At 48.4% G+C, this 20,418-nt stretch overlaps 1 protein-coding gene across 1 annotated transcript in view; it reads left to right on the plus strand.

Annotated features, from left to right (window-relative positions):
• Positions 1-20,418, plus strand: part of LOC129381681 (uncharacterized) — a 186,718-nt gene that overhangs the window by 102,337 nt on the left and 63,963 nt on the right. The window contains exon 8 of the mRNA XM_055064723.1: positions 19,248-19,333. Coding sequence (XP_054920698.1) covers positions 19,248-19,333 — 86 coding nt within the window. The remainder of the gene's footprint in view (positions 1-19,247; positions 19,334-20,418) is intronic.

The raw sequence follows: 20,418 nt of genomic DNA on the forward strand, positions 1-20,418 counted from the left end.
ACATACACTGCAAGCATGTCTGTTACGGTGCGATTCAGACGCCCCGTGAGGCCATTAATTATGGATGGTAAGACGTAGTCAGCTTGTGCATCGTTGAACAGGACTGCTGGATGTCGGCGATAACATGAAAAAGAACTGTCCGACCACTGTCAATTAGCAGTGGTCAGAAACGTGACTGCAGTTTAGAGTGGCATCCGTAACCTGATACTTGGAGACGACCTGACAGAACTGATTGAGAGCTGTGACAAGGGAGGAACTCTAGCAAATGCAGGCAGTTGATCCCCCCGTCGCGCGATCAATGACGAGATAAGGTAAGCGGCACGAGATAGTGCGACGAGATAGCGAGACGAGACAAGGCAAGCCATTCAAGTTCCTGATGCTACGAGACTCCATAACTGAAATATATTTCACATATGTATTGATGTTGTTCCACATAGCTTATCATCCAACAAACGCGTTTTCGCGGGTGATCGCATTTTGTACCACAAAATAGCAAATGCTCTAGGCTGCTGTGCTCTTCGGCAAGACCTCCGCCAAATCCAGGCATGGTGCAACGAATTGTGCATTTATCTCAATGTCAATAAGTGTTATCGCGAGTGTTTTCATCGACGACGTGATTACGCAATACCTTCCAATTCTGTTAACAACTGCACTTTAACACAGTGTCAGGTATTTAAATAGCAAGGAGTACATATGTCGAGTTATTTATCTTAGACCCATCACATCAGTTAGTTTTTTCCTTCAATTGATTACTAAGTTATCTATGCCGTAACTTGTGTTCAGCATCTCCCTGAGTGAAACTACTTGCACATAAACTCCTAATGCGAGTTAAAGTAGAATGTGCCTGTGATATCTATGACAATCAGCAGGTTAATATTGTTACGTGTGGAAAAACACAGATGATAGAGGCTATATACAGGGTATTTAGGCTAGAGCCAGACCACCAGGCCGACACTCGCCCGCGCCAAGGGCACAGACCCACTTCGTCGTCGATCTCGCGGCGGCTCGTCCCTTGAGCATCGCTCGATTATTTCGTAATAATATGATTGTCTGCCTTGAATCATTTGAGAACCGAGCTGCCAGATTCATACTATCTGACTACTTCTATAGCACAAGTGTCCCACGCCTAAAATACCGGTAGTGCCATCCATCGCTCAAATCCCGCTGCAAAAGTACTCGTCATTATTTATTGTTTTAGGTTCTTTCATTCACAGCCCATAGGTAACCAAACCATCATTCCAGCCGAGCGCGTCTCCTACCACATGCATCCTAAAGCTGCGTATCTACTAGGCGCTGAATCCGCTACGTATCATCGTTCTTTTTTTATACAGACAGCCCGAGAATGGAATAGTTACCCTTTCTTATAACATCTCCCTCATCACTGACATCTCTCGTTGCAAAGCTGCTATGGAAATCCGTCTTTCAAATCACACAAGCTAACCTGACGGGCCAATTTTCAATATGTGCCCACTTCTCATGTCTAGTTTTTACTGTGTCTGTGCAGAGGTGGTAAAACCCACCGCATGTTCTTGCTACCTCATTTTCTGCGAGAGATTCCTTGCTGCCCAGTTTTCTATCTCGTTAGATCTCAAGTAAGGGTACTGACATATCGAAGTCGACGAGCGAGACCGCGGCAAAACTGCATTGACCCATGGTGGACTACATGAATTCAAAGTCCTCTCATTTTGCGTGCGTTCCCCTTCCTCCATAATCCAACGAGGGCTGGGCATTGTACACGCTGAACTAAAGTGGTAGACGTGCCTTGCCTACATGGATGACGTCGTGGTATTTTCAAGCACGTTTGATCAACATCTGGCACGGCTGCAGAGCGTTTTGGCACTATCTGCAAGGCAAATATTACCATTAAGCGTGAAAAATGTGAGTTTGGCTTTCAGGAACTGAAATTTCTGGGAAACCTGACCAGCCCCCAAGACGTTATGCAGAAGCCTCAGAAAACTGCCGCCTTTCCTGTGTTTCCTGGTCCTTAATACATTATGGCTGTAAAGCATTTTCTGGGGCTCTGCGTCTACTACGATCATTTCATTAAAGGTTTCTGAAAAATCGCTGAGCTTTTCACGAGATTAATAAGCCACGAGTGTGCCCTTTGTCCGGACGGAAGCCCAAGAACAGTAGTTCACAGAATTACGCAAACGACTTCAAGCAACAACGGTGCTCGTGCATTTTGACGATGCTACTGAAACTGAAATTCGCACAGGCGCCAAGAACGTTTCACTAGAAGCCGTTCTTGGCCAACTAGAAGCCCAGTAGTTAATGCAAGGCAGATGCACGGGCAGCCACCTCTGTTCTTTTCGGAGCGGGGTATTCTATGGCTATTGTGAAATAAAAGCCAGTTTTGTTCGGCATAATAATGCGCCTTGAACTCGTACATATTACTTTTACGCGGTGAGTTCTTGCGGTTCCGTGACGTCACTTGATAGACAGGTGAACTGGCCGCAGCATGAAAACGCTTGACCTATAGCATTTCGTCAAACGTAGCCTATTTTGCTAATGGCTGAAGATACGCCAAGTCAGAAATTATTCCCCGGTGTTAGGACGCAACCAAGGGAGGAAAAAGCTTTTGGACCAGATAGCGATCTTTCCGTCGTCGTTCTTTCTACGCTCTTTCCTATCCTAAAGCTTTTCTCCTTCCTTCGTTGCGTCTTAGGGAAATAAGATGCACCAACTAGCCCAGCAACAAGTATTTTTCAGAAGTTATTTACTTTTGTCCGGTCTACACATTGATAATCAGCGTGCACATACCATATCATATGGGGCGTTTGCGCGGTTGTGGTGATATCGCGTGACAGACAAGCGCAGATGCGGGTGGCCCGAGAACGTTTTGACCAACCATCGAGGACTGACTGCAGAATTAGAAGAGTTTATAAGAGCGTTAGGTTACAAAGCCCGAATATTCACTTTGTTGGCTAACAATCTCAGACATCCATGAGGCTGCCTCGCTCGTTGGAGCCTGTTTCTGCAGGAGTATGACATAAGTGTCGTCTACCGATCTGCACCAAAGCACAGCGGTGATAACTGCCTGTCGGAAGCTCCGATTCCACTGATGTCACCAGACATAGAACAAGATTTGCCGTTTCTTTGTGTTACGGACGCAGTGCGAATGGCTTACGGACAATGTGCGTACATAGAACTACTTCCTTTTTTTCCGGCATACTCAGGAAGATATCGTTCTTATCTCCCACCTCCTGTCCCGAGGACTGAGATCATACAGCCTGAGGAGCTCTGCACTCTACAAGAAAACCTTTGAAAACAGCAAGCAATCGTCCCTTGTCGTCTTCTCAGCAGCAGTGCGCGAAGTTCTGCAGGCATGTCACGACCACTCCTGTGCCGAACACTTACGTTTCACCAGAACACCAGTAGTGTAGTCACAAGTATTTCTTGCGAGCACAAGCATGGAATACTAGTGACCACTGCTATTCTCAGCACTATACGACGACCTGTCGTGACTGTAAGAGGCATAAAGTACCACCAGTCAAGCTCGCCGGTCTGCTCCAACCTATGGATCCGCCTCCACCACCATTCAACCAATAGAAATGTATTTCCTAGGTCCGTTCCCTGCGTCACCTTCAGAAAACACATGGGTAATCATCGCAACTGACTATCTAACTCGTTATACCGAGAAGAAATCTGTACGCCGTGAAACCGCTGTTGAAGTCGCGAAGTCTTTCCTCTGTGGCTAGGACGAAGTGGTCGGGTAAATGGCTTGGTTATTATGTAATGCTTAGCAACTGATATTGGTCGTATCCTTAATATCGATAAAAAAACAGCCCTTGACTACTAGAGGAGGCCCTTGATTAGTTTCTTCTTATGCCTTGAAAGCCTTGGATTGATGTAGAAGACTGGTTCAGGAAGAAACGCCGTCGAGGTGGATATAGCAGAATTCGAAGTCACAAGCGCATCGTTTCTTGCAGCAATTTCCTAGATGTGTGCGATCGTCGTGCCCTTGTTCAGGTGTCTTTTTCTGCTCGCTCAACTATGCCAGCACCATCTGCACTTTTCTTCCGTCCAGTAGAGCGATGCCTCTTGTTACTCAAATTTCACGGGTGAGGCGTAGATGCTGGTCGCCCTAGGCGACACATTCTATGTTTGCGGCTGTTTTTGTGCTGACAAAAATAAAGACCCTGGAGCGAGACGGCACGCTGACTCGATCATCGAGCACTTTCACGCCATGGTGACCTAGAGAGCTCTGTGGCGGTATGGCTTGGTCTACAGATAGTGTTATAAGCTTGGACTTCAGGTCGATGACCGTGCTGTGTTAATTCCGGAAGTCAATGCAGAGAACGAAGTCATGATCAGCGCGATCATGATGTGATGCAGGTTCCTTTGTTTAATTTATGCAGACGATTCCCTGAGGCTGAGCATCCGAGAACTAAATTGAAGACAAAGTCGTTTTGTTGAAAAATGCACTCAAAACTGTTAATGCAGCTGGTGGAGAGACAAGGACATAAAATAAACATGTAATGAAATATTCACAATAAGAAATAACATACACTCAGAGTTATGAAAATACCAATAGCACTTCAGTTAGGGGGATGCTACGAGTGCGAACGTACAAAAATGTCTGACGCGGAGGGGTGAAGACGAGGCGGTGAAAGAAGTGAAGTTGGTCTCGCCACAGTGTCGGTGTAGTTTACCGATGAGCCAGCGACCAGAGCGTGACAGCTCCGGCTTGGAGAGATGACGCTTGCGCCTTGGTGGAGCGGGCAGATGGAAGTGGCACTCTGGACAGGCAGCTGGATGAAAACTCGGGCTCGTAGTCTGACTGCTTGCACTCTGCCTGCGGGCGCATAACTTGGACGGCCTCAGGTAGCAGTCCACGCTTGGGAATAGTAGTGACGTCTTAAAACTGGTTGAGAGGGGGCCCCGGTCCGGAACGCGACGGCACGTCTTCAACTCCCAGTCCGGTGGCTGCTCTTCAACCTTGCGTCGCATCCAAATTCAGCATTATGCACACCAAATAGTTTCACCAATGAAGGAGGGAGGAGGAAAAGAGATAAGTAGAAGGCAGGAAGGTTAACCAAAATAATGTCCGGTTGGCTACCCTACACCGAGGGAATGGGAAAGGGGAAAACAAAGATAGCAGGGAGAGAGAGGAGGGAAGGAAAGTAGGAAATTGCGACGAGTTCGCTGACTTGTGTGGTCTTATAGAAATTGCATAAACAGTCACAGATGGTCGCACAAGCCCGTCGTCTTTAAAAAGCACAAAAGCGCCTTCACCGCTTTATGGGTCGACGGGCGATGGAAGCGGTGTTCCAGCAGCACCTGCACAGGAAGCGGCCGATTGTCCAGTTTTTGGAAAGCTTTGGCAAGTTCTTGTTTCTCTGGGGTGTATCGTGGGCAGTGGCACAGCAGGTGGTCGACATTTTCTTCGGTGCCACAGACCTCGTATGCTGCACTGTCAGTCACTCCAGTTAATGTAGAGTATGCCTTTGTGAAGGCACCTCCTAACCAAAGGCGACAGAGAAGCGTAGCTTCACGTCGAGAAAGTCCGAGTGGAGGCCGGAGTTTCAGGGAGGCGGTTTAGTCGATGGAGTCGTGTAAGTCGTAAATTTGGCGAGTTCCACTCGGTCAGTGTGAGACTGCGCGCCAGGTGTCGAAGCTGCCTTGCGGCGTCTGCCCTCGAAAGCGGAATTGGAATACTGTGCTCTTCTTGATGTGCTGTGCGAGCAGCGTTATCAGCGGAATCATTGCCACTGATTCCACAATGGCCAGGTACCCATTGAAAGATGGCCTCGTGACCTTATTGTTGGATGTGATGGCAAAGTTTCGCGATTTCGTATGTCAATTGGTCATGGCATCCGTGTCGGAGAACTGACTGCGTGCACTGTAATCCCGGTTTTTAATCACAGAACACAGTCCATTTTCTAGGTCTTTAAGAATCAATGAATTCCAGTGCTCAACGCAGGGCCGTTAGTTCTGCCGCCGTTGAGGTCGTGACATGCGATGTCTTGAACCGCAGTGCCAATCCTCGCGTTGGTATAAAGACGGCACCACCAGAACTGCACGACGTAGTCAATCCATCGGTATAGATGTGCACGTGGTTGCTGTACTTTTCAAGCACAAGAAGTGAGCTCAGCTGTTTTAGAGCAGGGGCCGGTAGATCTGTCTTCTTCTGTAGTCCTGGAATCATGATATGCACTTATGGACGGCTAAGACACCACGGAGGAAACGCTGGCTCGTTCGCAGGTGCGTACCCTGAAGTAAACAACGCACCATGTGCACTGACAATATCGCTAAATCTCGAGCAGGACCTTGCAGCAGTGAGGCTTGCCAAGTGGTGGGAAGGGGTCCTAGTATAATGCCTGAGATGCATACGCATTGTCTCAACGGTAATGTGCGTCGTGATTGGGTAATACTGCGCAAGGGCAATGGTTTCAGCCGTTGATGCACTGTGTGGTAAGCCAAGACATATCTTAAGGGCTTGGGCTTGAATACACTGAATCGTACGCAGGTTAGTCTTGCAGGTGTTGGATATTGCAGGCAGGCTGTATCGCAGGGATCCAACAAACAACGCCATGTACAGCTGTAACATAGCGTGTATAGATACTCCCCAACTTTTTCCTGCAAGGAACCTGAACAGGTGACAGATAGCAGCCAGCTGCTTTTTCACGTAATTCACGCGCGGAGTCCAAGATAGGTCTAGGTCAATTACGACTGCCAAGAACCTGTGACTTCTGCTGTATGGTATAAGTTGCCCTTTAATAGATACTTCGTAAGCAGACATTCGCTTCCTCGTGAATGCCGCCATTGCGCACTTCCCGCATGAACTTTCAAGTCCTTGTTCACGAAGGTAGCAATATGTCACTGTGGCTGCCTTCTGAAGCCGAGCGCGAACCTGAAGTTGTGTCACACCTGATGCCCAAATGCAGATGTCGTCCGCATAGATGGAAAGTCATACGGTGCTTGGCAGGTTGTCAACTAATCCACAGAGGGTGAGATTGAAAAGAGTCGGGCTAAGCACTCCGCCTTCAGAAACTCCTCGGCTACCGTAATGCTCGCATGTCGGGCCATTTTCTGTGTGCATATAGACTGGTCTCCTCCGTAAGTAGCTGCACACTCACATATATATCTTACCTCCAAGTCCAACGGCGTCTAACGTGCTAAGGATGGCTTCATGGGTAACATTCTCATAAGCCCCTTTAACGTCTAGAACCAGAGCAGCAGATAGTCGTTACAGGCCTTTTGGTGTTGCACAAATGTTATCAAGTCAACAACGTTGTCTGTTGACGAACGTCCACGTCTGAATCCGGCCCTAGCATCTGGGTAGATTTCATAGTACTCTAAGTACCATTCCAGACGTGTTAAAATCATTCTTTCCATTGTTTTTCCGACAGAGCTGGCAACTCCGATCGGACGATATGAGGAAATGTCCAAAGGCGACTTGCCAGCTTTGAGAAGGGGAATCAGGCGAGTAGACTTCCATTCTTGTGGAACCGTACCCGTCTGCCAGGAGTCGTTGTACAGGAGCAAGAGTGCCTTCCGAGCGTGGTCTCCTAGGTTACACAGGGCATGGTATGTAATGTCGTCAGGTCCTGGCGCTGAAGAACGCCCGCACAAAGCTAGCGCAGCTTCTAGTTCTTCTATAGAAAAAGGGCATTCCATGCGGTGATCGCGTGAGAACAGTGGGTGGTCGAGCGTTCCCGTACCCGTTCCATCGGAATTTGCTTCGCCAGCAATCTTTCTGCAGAAAGATTCAGCGACGTCTATATCTCTACATTGTAGATGGAGTGCCAGAGATTTAAACGGGTGGCGCTGATCAAAGGTTGTGTGAAGGCCACGAACAGTCCTCCATATAAGTGACAAAGGTTTTCGCGAATCCGGGGACTCGCAAAAGGATACCCATTGTCGCGAAGCCAGCTTGTTCATGTGACACTGTATTTTCTTTTCTTTTCGTCTAGCCAATCTCAAATCATAATTGGACTTCGTGCGTCTATATCTTCGCTCCGCATGACGGCGAATTGCTCGAAGTTTCGCTAGGTTGATGTCGAAATCGGTGCAGGCAGAACTCTTCGAAAGCAAATGTGTGGTTGTTTGTATGGCATCCTTTATCGCGCCCTGTAGGTTATAGGAGGTGCGGTCACGGCAACAGTCTTCCATTATTATTTTGTATTTAGGCCAATCGGTGCACTGGATGGTTCTGGAGGACTTGGAACTAGTGAAACCTTCGATCTTCAAATAGGTATGGATGTGGTCGTTACCCCGCGTTTCTGAATTCGAAAACCAGTGCACTCTTCTAGAATGCGAACGTGAAACGAAGGTAAAGTCTAAGCAGCTACTATACGCTGATCCACGCCGATAAGTAGGGCTTCCATCATTTGACAGGCAAAATTCGAGTTCATAGGCAAAGGACACCAACGTTCTGCCTCTAGAGTTCACTTTGGAGCTTCCCCTTAGGTAATGGTGGGCGTTAAAGTCTCCACTAACCACCCACGGCTGGGCAGTCGATGTCAAAATTTCCCGTAAGCGCTCACAATCTAGACCGCTTGTTGGAGATAAATAGGCTCCGAGAATTCTGAACGTGAGCTTTTTCTTTTTCACTTTTAAGCAAACGTATTGATTTGCTTCGTAAGGAGGCACTGGGTGATGTACATAAGTGACGTCACGGCGTATAAGCACGACCTCGCTGTACTCTCCGTGCGTAGATGACATAAAGCACTCATCCCGGACAGTCTGATGGGAGCTGACAGGTTGGGCTCGCAAATCAAGATAATGGGGAATTGGTGCCTAAAGACAAACTGTCTAAAGTCGGAAATGCGTGACTTAAGCCCTCTGGCGTTCCACTGAACGACAGATGCATTCTTGACCTCCTCTTGAAACTACGGCAATTCTCGGGCCGTGGTTTTACCCTAGAGCCGCAAGCACCAGACCCAAGGCGTCCAGCACCTGCAGTGCGCTCTGTGCCGACGGGGTTTTCATGCTGCTCAGTAGAATGCGCATGGCGTCCATAAGTGACTTCAGCATCACTATGACTTGGCACTCCTCAGTCGTCGTCGCATCTGCGGTTCGTGAGGTCATCGAGGGCGGCGCAATTCGGTGCGGCTCCGATGCAGGCTGTGCTCGTGGAAGTATAGGCCACTCTTCAGAAGGTGCGAGTCTTGCCCCTTTTTTCGTTTTCGCAGTGTCTGTCTTTGTGGAAGTCTGCGTTGATACGGTAGCCGCTTTGCCGGAAGATGGTGTATATCTTTCAGTAGATGTCATTCTTCGTGTTGCTCTTCGGTGGCGATGTCGTCGTCACCTGAGAGTAGCGGCAGCCTCTCTGTGTGTTGAATGGTTCCGTACCATACGTTTGAGTATTTCTCGCTCGTTCCTCACCCGCGGGCAATCATTGGATGAGGCCTCATGAGTACCATGGCAGTTAGGGCACTTCAACACAGTTGCGCGGCAGGCATCTGCTAAATGAGATTCAGCACACCGTGGGCACACGAGGTTATTCCTACAGACACCTTTTACGCGTCCCATCTTGCAGCATTTGTAGCATTGCAGGGGCTTCGGTACGTAGGGGCGGACTGGATGGCGGAGGTGGCCAACTTTGACGTTGAGGTAAGGCTGTCTCCCTCAAACCACAGCTTCAGGCAACGTGTGTTGCCAAGTCTTGTGATGTGCGTGATAACAGTACCTTCTGTAGTTGGCTTTACTAATATCGGTAAGTCGTCGGTTGGTATAGAAATATCGACATCATAAATGACGCCGACAATGTCAGTGCAGCTTGTAGGTATCATGGATAGCACTTGTACTTTGTCGATCTCCGTTACGTGCCGCAGGCTTTGCAGTGCACTAAGGTGAAGAACATCTACTGCAAGGACATTCTTCCGTGCGTTTATTATCACGTCCTTTGTCTAGTTTGGCGCGATTCCCTCAAGAAACGCAGAAAAGACTTGCCTGTTTAGGAGTCGCTGATTGGACACTGGGTCCACAGGCATGAAGAGCGCAATGTACGGCCAGCGTTGTGGTGTTGTCTTCACGGTGGAGACACTTGGCGACGATGACCTCCGTAGAAGTCTTCGTTTTGTGGTTTGGCTCATTACAAGTGTAAAATCCTCGTCCGGTGAGTCGACGCTGTCCGAGTACAGCTCGGTTGCCTCGCTGTCCTTGTCACTTGACGCATTTCCACGTTTCCTGGACGCGACCCCACGTGATGGCTTGGCTCCAGGAAGGTCTTCGAGGGCTTCTTCATCCGTTGCCGCAACAAGGGAGCGGCAGCTCCCAGTTTCGAAAGAAACAAAGCGAGACAAAGGTACAAGCGTTCTATGATAGAAACACTTCGTCGTCGTCCATCTTCACCAATGAAGAACCGCAATTTCTTTATGAGATTAGAATTCATAGGGTACTTCACGCAATTTGTGCTATTCATTGATATATTTATACTTCAATATCCTGTTTCCCAAGAGAGTGAGCCATTTGGAAGGTACCCTGACAGACAAGTAGAACAATGGGCAGAAAGTCAGCAAGCAGCGAAAGGGATAGGCAACCGCATGTGAGCCGCATGTGAGACAAAATTTAAGTCGGCTACACAGGAGGGACAAATCTGGCAGTATGGCGTGCGTAGACATTGCTTCATTGCTAGTCACAGTAACGCTGACATTGAAGGCGCCTTAATTCCTGCGTGCGTTCCGTCTAAACACCCGACTACGTTCGTAATCTTCCCGCGAAGTAGGAAGCGTTCTTTTGTATATGCCCGCTCAGCCGCAGTATTCGGGAAAGTCTTTCAACCCTTACCCACTGCCGCATCGATAAGCGCGTCAGACACAGCTCTGACACAGCGGCTCACAGTAGTTTGATGACATCCAATGCAACGCTCGCCAGCGGCCGCTTCCCTGAAAACTCCCAGTCCCCTAGAAACGGAGGGTGCTGAGGACTTGCGCTTCGACGGTGAGCGAATGAAGGACGCCACGCTGTCTCCAGAAACGAGAGTATTCACCTCGCTCGTCACACAGCCAGCGCACTGATATCATCGACAGGCGAAAATGACGTTGAAACTCCACGTCGGTTGTGTACGTGAACGGGTCCAGACGGTCATACTGACGCTTGCTGCCGTTGGGTGCAATGACACAGGCTGTTCCTACCGCCGCGATGTTCCCGAGTTGAACTCGGAGGGGGTTTCACGATGTTCGAGTTTAGCACGACTTCGCCTGTGAATCAAAACCAGAGGTCACGCCCCACGCAAGGCATGTAACTCTTGTGCGCGCACCCACCAATTTTGGGCCACGCCCAACTTATTTTTCGGCAACAGCGACGCGGTGCCGATCGCCGACATAAAACACGCACAACGAACTGTCATCGGTGATGTACTGTCAAAAACAAAGCGTACAATCAAAAACAAAGCTTTGACTGTCGCTGGCTTATGCATATATCTGTCGGGCTGAGGTGGCCCCCAAACACGGTTGCTTTGCCTGCATTGTGGCGACGTAGCGCACAGTAAATAATTATCGGCACGTCACTGTAGCTGCTTGCAAGGCATCGATGCGGCAGGGTGGAAGACGATGCTCAGGACTGCGTATCGCAGCAGTAGTTTGAGATGGCTGCTCTGTCATCGGTGATGTATCGGAGCCACAGCGTCGCAAACACGATCAGCGTTCGAGAATCACTCCCTTTTCTAGAGCCAGTATAATATCAATTCTTCATCACAAGCACTGCGGACTCAACATTTCCAACACCTTCCTCCGTTCGAAGTTTCATTTCATAACTGCACGCAAGAGGCCTCACCTGCCAAAATGCGATTGCTGCGGTGTCATTACGATATCCATCCGCGATCGCTCCTGGCTCCAGCAGAGGTAATCAGCAAGCACCTTGGGGTACACAACTCACACAGATACTGCCTACATTCGTTCAGAGGCACCTTTACTGGGCAAGCGATGACAAGCGATAAATTGTGTCGCTGGGAAGCACGCACGTCTTCGCAATGCATCGCAGAGGCTTCGCGCACAAAGGTAAACTGGTAAACTTTCACTGTACTGCGTCACTACGGACCCTAAAATAACGTACCACCATGTTGTAGTGACAGCCGTTGCTCCCATATCTATGACTAGTGTGTCGTCTTTAGTTGGTAAAGCGGGGGCCTTAATAGCTTAGTGAAGCGCCTGCGATGAGCAGCCGTACAACGACGCGGCGTTTCCATTCCCCTAATGGAAAAGTAAACATGTCCGCAATAGGGATTAGTAAGAGGCGATTGGACAGTTGGTGGAATAAATGTAGCGAAACGACAAAAAATAAAGACGTACAAAAGTAGAGTTCACAATAGGGGATCAGAAAATTTGGTTGTGGGATTTCATAGTGTTCTTTTTCTTTCTTATTATTCAACCGAGGCAGGACATTAGGTAGTATAATAGCTAGAGCCTGGTGGCGCAACCCACCGCCCCATTCCAAAGGGGGCGCTCATAACATCCATCCAATCATCCTAATAGAGAAAGAAAAGAATGGTCATGACTGACTTTATTGAGAATAGCACTGCAGTGCCCCTCGGCGACTGCTCACCGTATAAACTCCCTCGTGCGTGCGACCCTCTTCAATGTATCCGCTTCTAAGGTTTCGCCTCACTGTCGCCACTCGCGGCAAGCAGTGCAAAATTGAATAATTTGCTCGATCTCCGTGTCTCATCAGAAATTTGAAGCATTCAAAACGAAAAACAGATACTTCAAGTAATAAGAATGCTTGCTATGTTATTTGGCGTATTTTAACATATTCATTTGAGCGAAAGTGTAGGTCCAAGAATGCGCTGCATGAACCCTGTTCGCATTCGCTGGAGGATAGAAAGATAGCGTCCGGAAGAGGAGGCACGCCATTGGCTCGCCCGAGAAAGGCGTGGCAAGCGGCTCACGGCAAATGCGCAAATAGACAGCGGGACAGTCACGGTATTGCTAAGTTGCGATAATCCGTTGATAACAATAGGCGGTGCTGGCGCGTTTCGTTGTGCAGCCTTGTGCACATGAAACGTGGAAGCAGAGTGCCGCTCAGGGTGCGCTCATTTTGTCGTGCACGGCTTGTTGTCTACATTTTTTCTTTGCCTGTAGCTTTTGCGCGTTCAACGCTATCTCCATTCACTGACTGCCGTCGAGCAAACTCGGGTAAAACTCGGGCGAACGGGAAACTCAGCGCATCCTGCATAGCACCACTGTGTCCACTAAAGTGGGTGCACTGTGGCTGTCCAGAAGCAGGTCGAGGTTGGTGGCTCTTTGTCTTGCGTTGCAGATAAATCTTGCCGTCGGATAACGGTTGTATCACGTTGACCTGTACGTCGCATCCGGAGGTCCTCTTTTCGCGGCGTATTACTGGCTTTCAAGCTTCATCATAATAGCGGCGCGTCGTAGATACAGTGTCGAGATGCATTTTGAAGCGCCGTCTTCGGTGGCAGAGGATCTTCGGCATTTCAGCGTACACCAACCGCGCATCAATCAATTGCTTCTTTTAGTTTTCCAGATATCGGCGTAGAAATCAACCACGGGCAGTTCCTGTGTACGGTTGACGCTTTGGCGGCAGGTAGCGTCCTGGCGACGGTGAACACGAAAGAAGTCGGGATCTTCACTGCGTTGAGGGGATATAGTCGGCGTTGTCATGTGGTAATTCGCAAAGCTGTGGACGCGGCCTCTTAACAGCAGTTCTTTTAACAGAGCAGGAGCCTCTGTCAGCTGTCGATGCCTTTTGCGCTTGTCATCGTTTCTGTGAATATACAAAACAAAAGACGTCTTTCTTTCTTCCTAACCCTCGTAGGCCCATATCGCAGTTTCGAGCTTCGGCGGTAGATGTCGCCCGCTTCTCCGCAGCAACAGCATAGCAGGCAATGGTCCAGGGGGCGCTCATGCCGTATTCCTAGGCAAGTTGCTATGGCTGACCGGCTTGTGGGCTGCCTGCTGTGGCGGTGCAAGCGGCGTCTGACAACGGAATTGCAGCCTGGCGTAACGCGAACACTGAAGGGGGACGTGGTGGCGTGTGGCGTGTGGCAGCGGCATGGCTCAGCGCATCTGGCTTTGGCTGCGTTGGCTCAGGGTCTCCTAGTGGCTGCTTGATCATATCGCGTACGAGGTCGGTAATCGAAGTCACTTCAAGCTTCGATGATGTTCCTCCTAATGTTCCTCCTGATCTACTGATGTTCCTCCGCCACGCCGGCTGTGATGTTCTCGCGCGGTTCCTCAGTGGCAATTGATTTCGTTGTGAGCGGGCAGCGGTTGAATTGCCTGTTCCGCTTTTCAAGTTTTTTCTAGAAGTTGGTGGTCTTACAGCGATATACTTCCATTGTCATCGGTGGATATTGTTTTACTCTGGCAAAAAGCTCTTTCTTCAAACCACGCATGAGTATAGGAGGTTTCTTCTCAGACATTTCCTAGTCGGCGTGGAAGAAAAGACTGGTCGTTTCTTCAGTAAAGCTAACAACATTCTCGTTATGTACGTGCACTCGGGCTACCACTGGAACTTCGGGTTTTAACTGGCAATTCTCGTGCAGATCCTCAAGAAGTAATTGTGGAACAGGTGCCACATTGTAAGGCTCAACTCGCGGTTCTCGAGCCAAGTACTCACGGCATCTTCCGAGGAGAAGTATACGTGGTGCAATTTATACTCAGTTGTTCAGTTGTTGAAGGTTGAGGTTCTTTCGAAAGTCTCGAGCCCCGTTTGCTGGTTTTCTGGCTAAGCTGCACGGAAGGTAGGGCGCTTCTAAGGCTTCTTCAGTACGATGGATCCAGGCGATGCTGTGTCCGTCCTCGCGGCAGTTTACTTGCCTACGGTCTTCCTCGTCGGCTCAGGAAGAAGACGTTGCTGCCGGCCGATAAGGAAGAAGTCGCCTGCCGATAGCACACTGGTCCATGGTGCTGTGGAGGATGTCCTTGCATTACGAGCTTGGACCGAGGCTTTGCAGGTGCGTCCAGTACATGAATACAAAAGCAGCTCCACCAGATGTCACGACGTAGTAACCATCAAGGAAACAGCAGCATAACTATGAATGAAGAAGTTAACTTTTATTGGGCAAACTTGGGCCCACGAAAGCAAGTGTCACTGGAACCACAAAGATGGCGGGGAATACAAATAGCTATCGTCAAAATCTGATCAGTGGGTTGAGTGTGTCGGCTTTGGTACATGACTTGTCGAACGTTACAGCGTAATCGCTGGTGCCCGCACGGCGTCCAGAAAATACTACACTATCCGTGCCCCGCGTGCAGTCGTACTACAAACGAATTGGTGGACACAGGCAACAGTTTGAACTATCAGTAACATTAGAGAAACTTCTGATACATGCAGGCGTGTCCTGCGCTGAGTGACAATAACAATGGTTTACTGGTGAAAAGCGGTGACCGAAGAAAGATAAAGAAGCATCCGCAAAGAAGTGATTAATATAACCTGAATCTGTTACAGCCATACATAGCGGTAGAAGTTAGAGAAGTTTTCAGAAATTGTACACACAAAGCTTGAATTCGAAACATGCATAACGTACGTGAATACATCAAGCAGGCTCGGTTACTATATGTCACCATTCCGTTTTAAAGTGGACACCATACATTATCATCATTGAATCGTGAGAGAGGAGCCCGGGTGGCGCGTGACCCGTGTATGAGCGTCCGCCTACACCAACGCGCCGTGCATATTGGAGGCCACGCAACAGTATTCACGTCGGCGGCATTGGACGGTGCCCCGTGTTCTTTGATGAAGCGTGAAAGTAGAGTGCCGCTGCAGTATATGCCTCATAAAGTGTTTTTTTCGGCGGTGGCGTTGTGTTGTGTCGCTAAATAAACTTGTCTCTGCACCTATGTAAGCTGGACATCGTAGGGCACGCTGAAGAAGGCCATTGTTGAGGGCACGGCAATTTTTGAACGGAAGACGCCACAAGTGCTGCTAAGTCAACCTAGTTTGTTGATCGCCATCAATCGGAACTAAACAGACAGATGCAAGCACTTTTTTGGCAATGTGGCCTCATGTTTCGACGACAGTCCCCTTAAGGAACGGTTTATCCAGCGCCTACAATCTACACGCAAATGATCTTACGGAGCGTTTTCACGCGCAACAAAAATGGCGGAAATTGTCCATTCTAACCTCGAGCACCGCAGTCACGTCTTACCTGTAACACTCCTGGGTGTATGATGTGTCTTTATAGAAGTGATTTAGTGGGACAGCTTATTTACGCAATGTCAATACAATTTTCTGCTGAGGTGATCTGTTAAAAGTGTAGCCGTGATATCACGCTGGATACTCCATCTTATTTAGAACGCTTACAATACTTTTTCAAGGCAATCAATCCAGTGGTGCCGCTGCACACATCAACGCACAAGCCATTCCGCTTGAAGAACTTATAATCCGCCACTAATGCTTTTCTTCAGACAGACGCAGTACGAATGTGTGCACCCGCCATTCACTGACCAACACTTGCTGATCGAGCCGCAAGATAAACACTTCACAATATCGCGTGGGCGCCAGAGAAAAGAAAACTTCAACAGAGAGGTTGTAGTCCACTTCTGTCTCCACCTTGGCAGACGGCACTGTCATTCCTCTTTGCACCATCCACCCCGCCGTCTGCGCGAAGCCGTCAATAGCAAAAAGAAAGCGTGCCCATTGGCCTTCTGATCAAGACTCTTCCTATACGGCGGGGGGCCCTGTCGCAGTACCGATGTGACGACGCACCGACGATGACAAAGTCCGCAAAGGTGCGAGCGGAGTGAGCGTTTGGGTGCTGGAAAAATAAAGCTACTGGTTGTTGCATTTAAACGTGGCATTTTGGACATCCATTTCAACAGCATTTCTTTCCTGCTCCGCGAGAAACTGAAAGCTAATGAATTTCCATACATAGTCGTCGCGAGATGAGTTCTGCCGCAATTTTTCCAATAAATGTTTTTCCTCGTTGGCCTCTTTCACTGACCGAAGTGGTTGTAGAGTTTCGTGTAACAGTGGCGCATACCCAGTTGCACATTCCCAGCTGCTGAAATCCACATCAAACATTGTAATTGAAGGCTGGCACATGTCTAGTTTCATGTAATCATTGACCGAAGCTCGGGTGAGTGATTCATTGAAGAGCGATTCATTGAAACGTTTTGAGTGATGTCTTAAAGTGCACAGCGTACGCAGTGGCACATGCTCAGTTTGCCGAGTCGGTCTCAGAGAATCATGGAAGAGCAGCAAATACCTAGTGCCACATAACCAGTGACCCAAGTGAGTACCCGGTTCATTGAAGGGCTGCACACACGCCGTGTTGCACATACCTAGTGCTTCAAGTTGATGTCAGAGAGGTTCGTTGAGGAGCGGCACATACCCAATGACACATATGCAGCGACCCAAGTTTGCAGTAAACGGTTATGGACATCTATTCTCGGGCGGCCCTCGAAAAGCGGTTGATGTACCGTGAAAATGGTAATCGCATTAAAACCGTTTCAACCCATCGCTCTAGCCCCCGTGTCAGCCTGCCGCTCACATGTGACACCTCGATTTCTAACTTCACGTCGAAGTGTGCCGATACAATAATCCTTCGGATATCTACTCGAATGCATTTTTTTCGCCATTAGCATGAGCTATTGGCCTCTTCTCAGCCTTGCGTGCAGCCGAATTTCCTGCAGAGGTGAGTCGTCATCCAGCTGATCGCGATAACGGAAGCGTGCAAATGGGAGTAGGCTCGCTCAGCTCCCGCTTCAATTTCGCATCTTATTGAACTTTCTGTGCATGTGATGTTTGAACATAATATTAAGATGGTGCGTTTGTCCGAGCCCTATAGGCCAGCCCCAAAGTCGCTTGATACAAATGGCACCGCCGGCCTTGATTGCCGTGAAGCTCGCCTCTTACATGGAGCCTGCCCCTACCGCGGCTGCTCGTGGGATAAGTTTTACTATCTGTAGATTGATAATTGATGTGCAATTGCAGCAATTAGCCATAAGGAGCTATATTCAAGATGTAAATACTGGAGGTGCACTAAAATGTCACTGCGTCCTATTTTGCCACAGAAATACCTACCTCCAAGGTTCTAAAAAAGAAAAAGGAAATGGCAATATGTCTTCCCAAAAAATCTTCTTTGCGAGAACGCCAGATTCGGTACGGCAAGCTCAGAGATTTCAGTTTTTTTTTATTCGTATATTCCGAGGAAGCACTCTATCTGTAGGCGCATCGCGGGAAATAAATATAACGCTTATGTGGAGCTTTTGAAAGGCATGCAGCGTATATAATGAATATAGCAGAGTAACTAAATTAACACGTACACTTGCGCGTGAAAATAGGCTGCAGATCCCATGTACGGTTGAAATGGATGTAAGCAATGCTCTGATGAGACAAAGCAATACAACGCACCACGATGAAAATGTCCAATGCGCCCCATACTTCCTCGCAAAGGCCACTACACGTGAAGGCCTACAAAAAGCAAAGCTAAGTCCAATTCAGGGGCGATATTCTCGAGCCATGCCGCCTGTTGATACATCACCTTCGAGAAATTTCGGGGAAAAGAGATCTTCCTCGAGAGAAAGAGAGTGCTTATGAAGACGAAATAATGATACTTCCTGCAACCCTTCAGGGATCGCCACTCATCGCCTTGGAAAAGGGAAGGCGTGCATAGCAGGCAAAGAAGAGCAGAGAAAGAAAGCCGACGTGGTCACAGAGCCGTTGGCTGTCAGATGCGGGCAGTCAGCGCATTTACAAATTTCTCAATAGCCCCGCATCTTCGAAGAGCATTAGCAGGTGCTTGAAGGCGGAGCTGTCGAGGGAAGAGGCGGGCTCTTGTTCTAACCGCTGGCTCGCCAGAAATTTTGCGCTCCGACCAAACAACTTGACGAGCAAACGGAAACGAAGTTCTTGGCCCGGTTAAACTGTAGAGTAAGTCTAGCGAGAAAGAGAACCGCGTGCGAGCATCAGTGAAAGAGTGAAAGAAGATGCAGTGAGGATGTTGAGTTCAAACCGGTAGCGCGGGCTGAAATGTTACGCGAGCAGCTTCGAATATCAGCCGGAAATTGTAATGCAAACTCTCACACGAATTCCTTCCCTCTAACTTTCGCGCATGCTGGGCTCCCTCTACTATTCACAAGCTCGTCGGCCAATGAAAGCAGCATTTGCTCACAGAGACATGCCACAAAAAGTGACCACGATGGCACGTTTAACCACTGGGAAGGTCGCAAATGAAGGTTGGCTTTTATAATTTCAGCTTTCAAGCCCTCTGTGCCTTTGGAATTTCATACTTCCAGATTTTTTTTGTTCATGACTTTACCGATGTTTTACTTACCCCCTTTGAACACAGTACTGCTCAGTATGAAAGCACGTGTTGTTTGTTTGTGTCTTGGCAGCCACAGTATTTCGACCTACCTGGCACTAAACATCCTCCTGGCTCCAGCATAGTTGCCCTCCTCGAGTGCACAGATCCGGCGGCCGAGTAAGTATTCAAATTAGGTCATACATGCGAAATGGAGCTGCCACACATTGGCACCACAAATTAAACGCAGTGCTGCCAAGTGGTCTGTATGAATTCATTATGGGTTAATGTACAGGTACAGGTAATATTTTTGGTTGTAGAGAACCAGTGAAAACATGTTCTTGTGAATGAAAAATATTACTATTACCGGCCCCCTCGCAGTAACAAGCTAAGAATGATTTTTTTGCGCGATTCTGCACACCTTTCACAGCAGCTCAACGGGTTTGCCCTGATGATTTAGCGCCACGTCGTAGGCGGGCATGCAGTACATCTAATGCATAGGGTAATCAAATGTCCCGTTTCAGTGATGAGGACATTAGCAAAATAGCTATGACGAGGTGCGGTATCTACGTGTATTTACAACGCCCGTCTGACATTAATGTGAGTCTTTGCTGCACTTGGATTGTTCATTATCTTTTCCACTCTCACTACGCTTTTCCGTCTATTTTTTTTATACTGAACACTGGCAGTAGTCACCGTATTTCTTCGCCGCCAAGTAAAAAGAAAAAGAGGGGCTGGTCAAAGAAAGTCATAACTTACTGACGTCCACAGCAACAGGTGGAAGTCGCTTCAGTAAACTAAAGGACACAGTGCCCTTTATGCAATTGAAATATTTATTCTTGGCACAATTACGCCACAACTTGCTCATCAGTGACACTATTTGTACTTTACGTACCATAGTAGAATCGCGGTAAACGGAAATTACCTAAACAAAAGCAGCGTGTAAATGAAACATCCTTAAAGTCGGTTTGTTTTCTTTTAAAACAATGTAGAAATTATCGCTAGACGGGGCCATATTTCCCGCAAGTACGGGTAACCAAGCCTATTCAAATGATATGCCCTCCTGAATCATGATCATTATCATCATCATCACCGTTAATTCGTGCCTGACAGGCTCTATCCAGTCGAAAAACCAACAAGCGACTGACCTAAGGACAACACTACTTTGACGCCATGCGGCCTATTGACGTAGATTAGCTGGTGTTAACTGTCAAGTGTAGGATTGATGGTGTTGGTGCGTCGTTTTGCGTTCGTTGGTGTGAGTC

This window comes from Dermacentor andersoni, chromosome 11, assembly GCF_023375885.2.
Source record: "Dermacentor andersoni chromosome 11, qqDerAnde1_hic_scaffold, whole genome shotgun sequence".
Lineage (NCBI taxonomy): Eukaryota > Metazoa > Arthropoda > Arachnida > Ixodida > Ixodidae > Dermacentor > Dermacentor andersoni.